The sequence below is a fragment of the Gymnoscopelus braueri genome, assembly GCF_963280865.1.
Source record: "Gymnoscopelus braueri genome assembly, chromosome: 22".
NCBI lineage: Eukaryota > Metazoa > Chordata > Actinopteri > Myctophiformes > Myctophidae > Gymnoscopelus > Gymnoscopelus braueri.
The window spans coordinates 6961398-6974196 of NC_137624.1; the positions used below are offsets into that span (position 1 = coordinate 6961398).

Below are 12799 nucleotides of genomic sequence, written 5' to 3' on the forward strand. Positions count from 1 at the left end.
TCCAGTGTACCCTCAGGGTTCCTTGAGGGGATTCCAAATAGACCCTTACATGACTAACTCAGAGTGTACAAATGGAGCCAAATGGACCCTTACATTACATTTGTATGCTCTCAGAGTTATGGGGGTCCTTGAAATTAAAAAGTCTGAGAATCACTCTGCCCTAAAAAGCCAAAGCACAGCAACTACCTTTGTGGACACACCAACTTGTTTATTAGCTTAAAAGGTCAAGTCAGCCTACATGATTTTGAGGGATAAACAATTACCTCATGAACAGATATACAATTAGTACAATATCACTTATACTGATAACTCATTTGACTGGCCAACTGAAACACTTTAAAGCCTGTTTCATCAGTTTAATTCTCTGCGTAGTTACTACACTTTGGCGTTAAATCCTAGTGAAAAGAGGCCAATTCACACCTGGCACCATTTCACACTTGGCAAATCCCCCCCTTTGTCCGTGACCATGCCTGGACAATTGGGTCTTCTCAAAAATCGACATGTTGATGCAATTGGAGTCGGCTGTGAACAGTGAAAACCTATCTCAATCCTCTCCCGAGCCCGACGGCCTTTGCTGTGCGTCACTCCCCGTCTCTCTGTCCATGTTACCTGTCATTCTTTGCTATATTATCCAGTAAAGGCAGAAAACCCCAAAAAATATCTTTTAAAAAACACACAAAAAACGCATTTAGTAGGCTGACCTTGGCGCGGTAGAGCTCCAGCTCATTGTCGGTTATCCTCCAGGGTTCGCTGTTCTTCAGCCTCTCGGCGGCCTCTTGTTCCATGTCGTCCTCTTTCAGACGGTACGGCTCAATCAGCTCCTCGAAGGCCGTCGTGCTGAAAACACAAGAGAGGGGAGGTTACAGCCGCTTTTACAGAAGCTTTGACCTGTTCGTAGCTACAGTGGAGTCGGTACTGCTGTATTCATAAATCATTTAGCAACGGTGCAGAGCGAGAGGTCTACTCTACATACTAATATACACACGCTACAATATTTTCACATTGGTTTTTGCTGTCAGGCAGAAACCTTACAACTCCATAATTAATATTTTTCCATCAAATTAATGCCCTACTTCCTCACATTACATTTGTGTCGCACAAAAGTTGCAAAAATAGCAGCTCTACAAGCTCAACTTGTAGCTTGCTATTTTTTGGATTGCTTTTAAGTAAAAGTGGTTAAAGGTATATTTCACTTAATCCAGATAATCCACAATCTTTCACAGTGGTATGAATGTTGAACACAGACTTACTTCTCTTTCTTGGGCTTGGTGTTGATGTCTCCCAGCACGGCGATGTCAGAGAAGTCAATCCTGAACTTGCTGAGCAGCGTGGCCATCCTGCACACAGCGAAACACACATTCACACATGGTGAAAGAAGTACTCTGATTTTTTTTTACTTAAAAAAGTAGCAATACCACAATGTAGAAATTCTTCGTTTTACTTGAGTACACGTTCAAAGGTATTGAAATCAAAATATGCTTAACCCGTTAGGACCTGAGGCCGCTTCTACAAATGCCTTCTAAATCAGTAGTTCTCACGCATTCAAGAATGAAAAAAAAATGCTAAAAAATAGATGTACAAGCCCACAGCGCGGCTTGTCTATTTGCTATTTTTGAAAAGCCAACGAAAAAAATAAAAAAAATATCCCGGTTTTAATGGGTTTAAGTACCAAAAGTACTTATTTTTATGCATTATATTTAAGTATACGCATTATGAAGAATGTTGTATGTCCCAAATTCTTCTGAGAATAGCAGATCTACAGGCTCACAACATGTCGTATTGTGAGCTTGTATGTCAGCTACTTTCCAATAGCTGAAGGATAACATAGGGCTTAATTGGTTTAATGTATGTTTAAACCAAATCTAGTAACTAAAGTTTTCAAATAAATGTAGTGGGAGTCAGAGTCCTGCAACGGGCCGGGTATCCACGGGTACCCGTCGGGTACCCGCGGATACCCGACGGGTGCCCGCGTATGACGGGTGAAAACGGGTGAAAATTTTACTTTGATAAGATCACGGGTACGGGGACGGGCGGTACTGAACTAATCGCGGGCGGGTATAATTTTATTGTGAAAATCAGAGAGCACTGTTTCCGCCCAAACAACGTCACTTGTGTAACTTAACACAGTACAACAGCATGGAGCATGCTGGTCAGTTATCTTAACTCACAAAAACACATTGAACATCCTGTTAAACCTTCAAATTAAAACCATATGATGACGTAAACAACGACACATGTGTGTAGATGCGCGTGGCTTAAGCTCGCTCCTCCGTCTTCACTTGATTTCTGTACAAACCTGACCACTGAATGTAGCGCTGTTGTTGAAGGCTGCTATCTTTTTCCAACACACTTTTCAATAGGATTTACATTTTACACGGGTAAACGGGCGGACAACGGGTCGTTTATTTGACGGGCGGGGTGGGTCTGGTTCGTATTTTGAAATAATCACGGGTGACGGGTCGGTCTACGGATCTGAGTATTGACGGGCGGGGCGGGTTCTCAAAATTGGACCCGTGCAGGACTCTGGTGGGAGTACAAAGTACAATATTTGCCTCTGAGATGTAGTGGAGTAGAAGTTAGTATTAGTATCAAAGTGAAGCAATAATACCTCAAAATTGTACTCAAGTACAGTACTTAGTTACTTTCCAACCCCTCTCCAAACAGGAAATCACACAGAATCAGACCCTCAAAACCCCCTTCAAACGGGGGTTATTTCGGCACCGCAGATGTGAGCCAAATGTCTTGTTTGGATCAGGGTTATTTCCTTGTGCTCTCTACTTCAAAGAGGCTGTCTGTCTCTAAAACAACAATCCCCTGAAGCCCAGACTAGAGCACACGGCCTCAAAGCCGCTCACATTGCGTCGCAATGCTGCAAATAACGGTTTGATTCCATCCAGGAATTATCCAATAATGTTTAGACCAGTGGTTCTCAGACAAACAAAAACACGATTCAAAGCGTCAAAACTAGGAAATAAGTAACCCACGCGTCGCAAAATAAAATGTGTGCTCACAAAAACACACAAATCCATCAAAGTGCGATTTATACTTAGCTGGGCGGCAGTGTTGCCGCAAATGGAAAATAGTAGATCTACAAGCTCGCAACATTGCAAAGCGTCGCGGGTGTGAACTCGTAGATCTGCCATTTTCAGTGTGCGGACACCGCATGCAACGAAGTAAAATCGAGCCTAAATTTATCCTGGCAGCTGTGGCTGACATAAGAGTGTATGTGTGTGTGTGTGTGTGTGTGTGTGTGTGTGTGTGTGTGTGTGTGTGTGCATGCGTTTCAGTACAGTAAGGAAAGAGTGAGATTCACTCCAGATTGTTTCCGTTAATGGCTTTATTCGATCAGAGACTGATTTTAAGTGATCAGGGCACCTAAAATACGACCGCAATTGGCCAGATTTCGGAAGAAAATAAAAGGAAAACGTCAATCAGCAGATTTTCACCGGGCGGAGTGTGACACAAGAGTAACGGTTAAGGTGACGTGCTAATGTGGCGGGTTCTTACGCTCGGCGGTCGTGGTCGATCCTGTTGATCTTGCCTCCAATGAAGACACGGATCTTGCAGTCCTTCCACCTCTTCTTATTGGTCAGCAGGTATGGAATGAGCAGGGTCAGGCCTGACGGAAAATTAAAACACCACAACAACTTCATTCACTTAACTCATTCCCTGCCTAGAAAGACTAAAACGACTTCTGTCCCATAAGCCCTGTCTGCCTAAAACAACTTTTAAATAAAAAAAAAAATTGACCCAAAGGAGTCACCAAGGAGATATGATTTTTCGAAGCTCTAGACTCCCATCCACTTCCTTGTTAACTTAAAACTTAAAAATTCTGTATCTCGGCTCCTGAGTACTTTTTTTTTTCAATTAAAAAATCTCTGGCAGTGGGCAAACACGGCCAGAAATAATTCAGGCAGTGAATGAGTTAATATTTTACAAAAAGGGATTTTAATCATTTAAACCCTCTATACATTGTTGACTGGAGTCCAACTCCTGTTTGGAACACTAAATATTTTCGCAGAATGATCATGTGTTCATTTGTTTAAGCCGTATTTTGTCCTTTCAAAACAGCGAAATATCGTCTAGTTTCGCCACATGACACCATCACACAAAGAGTATAGATCATGATTCTAATATTCATTCAATATCATTTCTAATATTTCGGATTAGTCATTTATTATTATTATTCTTTCTTTCCTCTTTTCTTAACATTAGTTGGTTTACCATGTATTATGCGTGAAGTCCAGATTTTTGTATCCATTTGTAATTTAATGAATTTAACTGTAGTTCTTTTGTGTGTTTGTTTATGTGGACCCCAGGAACACTATTAGGAACACCATTAGCTGGTGGCATAATGGGGGATCCTTAAACACTTGAACCCTAGCATCCATATTCTGGGTGGGAAACATTAGCCAAAAAAATAGCAACGCATTGTGAGCTTGTAGACCAGCAATTTTTGGCAAAGAGGTTTGGTGTCGACGGAAAAAAAGTGGTCAAAATACAGTTGCAACTCAAGTCCAGTTCCCTACGACAACAGGGGTTTAATCAAACAAATTGAACTCTGACCTCCGTCATCAAAGAGCCACCACACGTCCACGGTGCCTTTGCCTTGCTTCTTCTGGAACTGCTGGCTGGCCTCCAACAGCCTCTGGTCTGACACGTTCAGCATCACCGTGGGACTCTTCTTGTCTGGACCACGTTAGTGTTGTGTACGCAGCACACACACACGCCAAAACATACAGGACACACACACACACACACACACACACACACACACACCACAACAAACAAAATGACAGAAAAGTTAGACAGCAAGCCAACATCAGTTATTACGGTATTTGTGACTAGAGAACAAGGCTTTTGTTTGCAAGGAGAGTTGTGTTACCATAGACATACGTGAGAGGGAGAGAGACCAAGAGAGAGAGAGAGAAAGAGAGCACAAAGCAAGCGTTTCCCCTATAGATGGTTTCTAAACACGGTCTAGATCAGTGGTTCTCAAACTTTCTCATGTCAAGGAACCATCAAATTAATATGCATTTCATCTGAAAATATGTTGTGCCTGGAATCCCCAATCCATAACATTTGTGTTACAATTTGTGTTACAATTTGTGTTACAATTTTTTTCATTAAAATAGCTGATCCACAAGCAAGCTAGTAATCGTCTATTTTCAAATAGTCGATGTAGATTATATAGGGTTAAAGTGGTTAAACTGATTTTGATGCTATATTAACAAATTTAGCTGGGGACCCCCTCAAGCACCCCTGGGGGACCTTTGAGAACCTTGGTCGGCTCCAGGCGCCATTCGCTGGGTTTCCCATAGACCATAAAAAGCCTTGCAACAGTAGCCTGCGTAGTGAGAAACGGGTTAGCGCTAAACTGCTAAAGCTACATTTTATGGTCGATGGAAAACCAATTAATTCCCCATTTTCTGAATATGTATTCCAATTGAGACACTGTTCTTAAGCGCTAGTGCTGAATAAACATACGGGAAATACAGACGATATTGTAGGAAAAGCCTGCATTAAAATCATTGGGGTCAAAGCTGTACTATGTAACTTTTCTTGTGAATAAATGTTAATTTGTCCAATGTTTATGGTAGAGTATGTTAATACAATATAACCCTCAATTGGGGTGGTTGTATTTGGTTTCCTTGGTCTTCTATTTGAGACATTTACATCCTGTGTCTTGTTTGACACAACTGGTCGACTGCATGAAAACAAATCTATTTATTCCCTGAGCAAGCAGGCAGGCTTCGAATCCAGTGGTGGAACATGAAAGTTACAGAGTGCATCTTTAATGCGACTCAAGAGTTTAAAAATGGATCCATTTTTACACTCAGGAGTTCAACCAGCAGTTTACTTTTAGTGCAGACAGACAAAGTGGTTAAAGAGACAGCTGAGGTAGTCCGTAAGGGGCTGGAAGGAGGAAAGGAAACGATATCAGAAGGAAAACCGCACCCCCCCCATAACAGAGTCACCTCCAGAGACAAGAAACAGATGTTGAACAGATGAGAGAGAGAGAGAGAATAGATTGTAAAATGGAAGGCACAGACTGGAACCTAAACAGTTCTTAAGACAGGATCATGCAATCGCACGCACACGCACACACACACACACACACACACACACACAGCTGTGGGAATAGAGCTTGAAGCTGGATTATATTATAGACAGGAGGAGAGGTAGACAGCAAGAGAGAGAGTGCGTGTGACAGAGAGACAGAGAGGTAGACAGCAAGAAAGAGGGAGAATGTGTGCATGTGAAAGAGAGAGAGAGGTAGATAGCAAGAAAGAGAAGAGCGGAGAAAGGTGTTACAAAGCCACCCGAATTCACCATTAGTCTCAAAAGATCTGCAGTTAACAGATTAGAGGCGTCGTTAATAAATAGCGTGTCAGCATGAAAGCTAATCGTTCATAATGTCAATTGTATCTTGTATGTGTTAATCAATGCTGAGGATGGCGTCAATGGTGACGACGGAGAGACACAAAGGGGTGTGTGTCCGGGAAAGACGTCAGAGCGAAAGCTAAGCAAGAAGAGAAGTGTGGAAAAAAAACAGGAGGGAAAAGCTTTCAAAGGAGAATCGATCTAAGAAGATGAAAAGGAGAAAGAAAAAAAAGGGATGTCCTGCCTTTCTTCAACAGGGGCTGGGTCGGGGCCTTGCCTTCGTCCTCGTCATCTGGGGAATGTGAGAAAAATGTTTAGAATCAAATAAATTAAAATGAATTGAAACGCTTAGGAATGAATGATCTGAATTCACAGAGTTTGTTCGGCGAGAGAAAACGGACACGCTGGCGAGATACTCTGCCTGTGGAGTGCAACGGAGATTTTCAACTGAGAATCCGTTCTCTCCATCCACCTTTTAAACACGATTTAAACTTCATCGTATGGGTCGTGTGGCACAAATACCTAGTATACAAATTATTGAAAATGTAAGTATTCACAATGTCAAAAAATACAATAAAGAAATGGAATGAGATAACTACCCACTTCAAGCCTAGCTAAAAGCTTGTGAAAATACATAGGTTTTTAGTCTGCTTTTAAACTAAGATACCGTTGTAGCAGGTCTTAGGTCACTTTAGTCGCACTCTACGGAATTCTAGACCACCTGAATCTGATTTGGAGTTTATTCTGGGTTTAGAGAGGAGACCTTTATCTGATGATCCAAGGGAGCTAGTCGGTGCGGTCGGTAAGGAGTGAGCATGTTGAAAGAAACATAGGAAGGAGCCAAGCCATTGATAGGCTTGGTAAACAAACAATTCTTTGTTTCACTGGGAGCCAGTGAAGACCTGCTTTGTCAGTACAGCTAAGAGTGCATGACAATACTCTAGTCTACTAGAAATCAAAGCATTAACCAGTTTTTCAGAATCAAACTGTGCATCAGGTATTTTCGTGGAGCGATATGTCGTGCAATGGAGTATAAATTATGCCGTACCTGAGACACTCAGTGATAAAAGAGGATTTCATTTTACACTGTGGTGACATTCCTGTGTGAATGGGGCTTATGGTTTGTTTATGATATATTTTCTGGTAAGTTAAGTCCATTAGTATTGTTGCAATGAAACTGTCCAGGCAATGGGAGAAAAGGTTTTCTCTGATATAGTTATGGCTAATTCAATTGCTCAATCTGTCTACACAAAGTGTGGATTTGATCATCCAGATGAGATAATTGAGGAATGTTTCCTACAATTTATTTAACTTCGTAACTCTGAACCGTTTTTCTGGTCTCATGGCAAGTGCGGGAAGCAAACAAAAAACAAATTTAGAATATCGAGTTATAGTCTCAGGTTTCAGAAAAAATAAACACTCAGAAGTCTGAGATATAAGGTCGGAATTGGGAGGACAAAGATAGAAGATGAATTCTGAGATATATCAGTGTTGTGAGGAAGAACACTCACAATGCAGGCCTTCTCTTTATTTGATTCAGTGGTGATACTAAAAAAGAACCTCTCCCAAAAAATCCATCAGTCAGAAGAAAATGCAATTCCTGCAATTCAATATTAAAACACCAACAGAGGGCAGCTTGTGTGTTCTGAACACACTGGCACATGACACTTTTTAGAAGAACGAACCGTGCACACACACCTTAACCACATAAACCTTATTGTCCCTATTCTAGCTTTTTTACAAGCTCATGAGCTGGTGGAAAAGCTATTTTCGGCAAAGAGATTCGGTGTTAAGGGAAAAAAGTAGGGGACCTAGTGTAGATCCCCTGAGGACCCTGGCCAAAGAAACGTACAAGTTTTAAGTGGTTAAGTGCTAAGACCAAAGTACAAACTTTGACATTTGTGACAAAATTGACGATTGCTGCTATTCTTTCTAACTCTTGTTTTCCCTCCTTTATCTTGATAATTATTGCTAAAATGTGTGAGGAACTCAAAACTAAATATGTTTTACTCTTGGTAAGACGTAACAATACATAACAAATATCTTGAATCTGACTGACCAGAAAAAAACAAAGTATGCTCAAGTAAATAAATAACTTTGCCCAGCAGAGGGCACTGTTATCAACCCAAATGGGGCCTGTGCTCAAAGTATAATCAGTCCTACCCAAATATTAAGTATATCATTTTGTTTGTTTCATTACATTGACTTCCAAGAACGAATACATAACTGAGAGGGATTAATAGAAAGTCCAACACGGCGATACTAGATAGACAGGCATTCGTAGCAAAAACATGTTAACGCATTAGGTGCTATACGTGATCATTTTTGGTTAAAACAAGACGTTTATTTTAACAAGTTTAAGCTCTATATTCTGATAGTAATCATGGTGTTCAGGAACGGGTCTCTGCGTGTCTCCACCACTTTAGTAAACAGAAAATACATTTTCAGGTGGGTTACATATTAAAGGTAGGGTAAGTGATATTTTAGGGTTAAAACAAAAAGTATTTTGTTAAAAGGTTAAAGCACTACATTCTGATAGTAATCATTGCTATAGAGTGTTTGTTCAGTAACAGGAGTCTCCCCGTCTCTCCAGCTCTTTAATAAACAGAAAATACATTTTCCGGTAGGTGTCAAAATCTCAGCCAATCAGGAGAAAGTACCAATTTTTAAGCTTAATTTTTATAGTGTTCCAGTTCCAATTTTGCCTGCTCATTTCTTAGTGTCATCACTTCCAATTTCACTTGTTTAATCTATATCCTGATTGACTTCTCTATCCTGATTGGATAACATTGGAAATGAAACTGAAACTGAAACGAAAATGCATTTTCTGTTTTATAAAGAGCTGGAGAGGCAAGGTGACTCCTTTTACTGAACAAACACTCTATAGCAATGGGTACTATCAGAATATAGAGCTATTTAACACCTATTTTAACCAAAGAAAATCACTTACCCTACCTTTAAGAAATCCCACAAAGATTATTTATCAGCTTGTTTTCCAGTTCCAATTTTGTTTGCTCATTTATTTGTTTCATCAGTTCCAAATTAACTTGTTTATGCTGTATGAGTTCTTTCTCCTGATTGGCTAAAATTTGTATCCCGACCTGAGAATGTATTTTCTGTTTACTAAAGATCTGGAGAAACGGGGAAACTCCCGTTACTGAACAAACACTCTATATAGCAATGATTACTATCAGAATAGAGAGCAATTTAACACTTACTTTAACAAAAAAAAGATCACTTACACCTTCTTTAAAATCGCTGAACTCCTGGAAAGCAGTAAGTCTGTAAAAACAAAATCCTGCTCTACTCTGCGATTACTAAATAAAGAAGTGCAGTGGGTACAACAGCTTTTAGATCGGAAACCCATTATTAGGCTTAACATCGTGGAAGTAGGTAGTTGGCTCCAATGCTCCATTGATTTTCTGATCTGTGTGTTTCATTGCAACATCTATTAAAGACATAAGCTGTGCAGTTGTTAAACATTTTAAACCCCTGTATGCACTTTTTGACCGGAGTACCCCAAGGGTCTACATACTAATCCTCTGACTTTTTTGCCTTTACACCAAATCAAGCTCACAAAAACGACACATGATGAGCCATTTCAACCGAATGCTCCCCCCCAGAATAGGGGGCGCTAGGTTTTCAAGTTGTTAAGCCAACTAGTTAAACCATATTACACAAGAGCGGTCACTGCAATGTGTGGAAATTAAGATTTCAGTCTCTCTTCCCACGTAATCTGTGGATTATTTCCCCCTGAGGCAAACAAATCCAGTGTAACTACTGCCCTAGTTTGGGAGGCGAGATGTGTGCTTCAACATATGGTTATTGTCGGATGGAAACCTTGCATGTCCAAAACCCTTCCTTTAAAAAAAGAAAATGTTTTAAAATAGTGAAAATAGCCGATCTACAAGCTCACAACGTGTCGCGACGCGTTGTGAGCTTGTAGATCTGCTACTTTCACTACTTTTGTGTGACACTCTTGCACACACTCTTGATGAAGTAGGGCATTAATTTACACAAAAACATACAAAGTTGGAAGTATGGAGACACAAGGTTTCTGCCAGACAGCAACGAAATGATGGCGACACACACAGACCCCAGCTGACAGTGTGACAGTCTGGGAAACTGGCCCCATGTTTATTTGTTCACCGTTTTTGCGTGGTTAGTGCGTACATACATTACTGCTTGTCGTTTTCTACTGTGCTCTTGTAAGAGGACATGCACACACACACACACACACACATCTGTAGAGTCACAAACACAGATCCCAGTGGGACTATTTGGGTCACGGGTGACAAGAGGCGACTTCCTCTCACGGCAGCTTGTGTTGGTGTGGGTGTGTGTGTGTGCGTGCATGGGAGGAATAAGGGAAGCCATTGTTCCTGAAGGGTCTAAACAGCTTTCTCCTACCTGGAATAGTGGTTAATAACGTTACAACCCAAACATAAAAATAAGTTGCTGTTGTTGCATGACTGCAAACTTCATTCGTGTCGGTAAATAAAACCAAAATAGCTGTAACAAATCACACTGATGTAACAGTGATTGCTTGGTATGCGTATCAATACATGTTTTTGCTATGAACCGTGTAACATCACTAGCCTACCACAAGGTGGCTTGTAAACACTTTCTGCTCATATTATGCTTGGCAATCAGAAGGCTGTAATATACCATATTATCACGTATGCAGCCTTTATCTGTAGTGGGTGAGGTGGATAAGCACTTAAATCCTATATACAAATGCCGAAAATAGCCGCTCTAGATCAGCAGTTTTTTTTGCCGTGTTATGACATAATAATAGTAGGATTTAGTAGGATTCATGTGGTCAGGGACAGAGAGAGTGATGAGCTGTATAGGGCTGATATGGCATCTGACCAATCAGAGTTAAAGAGGCAAGGCGGGCCAACTCATCCGAGTCGACTCCCTCCCCACCCTGGCTGGGAATCCCAGCTGGACTGTACCATTTAGTCCACTGTGGCATGGTCATCTATTCATTAACTCAAATGCTATTTTGCTGTCGTATTTCTGCATAAATGAAACTATGGGTAGGGGGCGAATATCACACAGATATTCATTCTGGACTAATATTATAATATTTATTCATAATCATATTTATACCACGGCTAGGGCCTCTCCTGTATTACTGTACACATTTTAATTGTTTTTATTTGACATTTTTGATATAAGAGATCTCTTTTACGAGGGAGCCCTGTTTAACGTAATTAAATACCATTGGCATAATTATATACTCCTGTAACTTATTAATTAAGTTACAAATAAGAATTTGTTCCTTAGAGACGTGAATGGAGACCCAGATTAAAAGAAAATGAGAAAAACTGGAAGAATGAATGAATGTATATCGTCTCTGTCAGGCGGAAACCTCATATGTCCAAAACGGTTACTTTTCAGGATTCAAATTAAAAAAGGATCAAACGTAGCAGATCTACAAGCTCAACGCTACTTGTGACGCTTTTGTGTGACACTGTAGTATGATCAAGTAGGGCGTTAATTTACAAAAAATACACAAAGAGTTAGAATATGGAGATGTTCTGCCCGACAACAACGATATATTATGTAGAGATGTGTTGATGCTGACCTTTCTGGGTGGCAGGGCTGTTCTGCACACTGGTGGTCTTGGAGGAGGGCTTGGACGAGTCTCCATCAGAGTCTTTGCTCATGTCTATGGAGACCACCACGTCCTTCATGCCCGACGACTTCTCATTGGATGACAGCAGCTCATCTATAGGGGGAGAGATAGAGCATGTCATGTCTGCTTATTATGATCACAATTATTACACAATCGCCTAATCGCAATGATTTGAGATAATGCACAATGACAATTAATCCTCGGGTAAAATGTCATGAACGTGACAGCCCAGGACACGTTATGTCTGGTAATGTCAGGTTACAACGGGTTATGTCAGTATGTGTGGCTATGTCTGTTATGTCGTGGTCAAAACGAAGAGCTTGTGAAGTGCGGTCGTGCCGACATAAAGTGGTGACAGGCCATCTTTACAGACGAAAACTTAATTGGTCTATATTTAATATATAAAACTGTCCTTGGTTTGCCCTTGCTATTTGTGTCAACTACTGCATCTCTCATCTGCACAGCCGTTCTGCTCGTTTGATTCTGCTGCAAGGTCCCTTAAACACACTCAGCACTCGGTTTTGTCGTCTTTTTCAAATCTGCTGCAGCCAGAGACTGGAATGATGTACAAAAACGGTTTCAACGGGACACTTTCGTCCCCACATCGTCCTTTAACTCATTAAAACCGGGGAAAGCATCCGTGTCATTTTAGATTTTAGCATTGGCTATTCAAAAAGAGCAGATCTACAAGCTTGTACATCTGCTATTTTTTATTTTTTACATTTAAAGTGTTTGAAAAATGTCTAATAATTTTGAATTTTTTAACACAAA

At 40.6% G+C, this 12799-nt stretch overlaps 1 protein-coding gene across 3 annotated transcripts in view; it reads right to left on the reverse strand.

Moving 5' to 3' along the window:
- The window catches only part of slc12a2 (solute carrier family 12 member 2), a 67463-nt gene that overhangs the window by 5931 nt on the left and 48733 nt on the right, over positions 1–12799 (reverse strand). For all 3 annotated transcript variants that reach the window (XR_013932547.1, XM_080419757.1, XM_080419756.1), the window contains exons 20-25: positions 11978–12121; positions 6629–6676; positions 4567–4689; positions 3508–3619; positions 1251–1337; positions 702–837 (exon numbers count right to left, since the gene is read on the reverse strand). Coding sequence is in view for 2 of the 3 variants with exons in the window: in XM_080419757.1 (XP_080275883.1) it covers positions 702–837; positions 1251–1337; positions 3508–3619; positions 4567–4689; positions 6629–6676; positions 11978–12121 (650 nt within the window). In the remaining variant the exon portion in view is untranslated. The remainder of the gene's footprint in view (positions 1–701; positions 838–1250; positions 1338–3507; positions 3620–4566; positions 4690–6628; positions 6677–11977; positions 12122–12799) is intronic.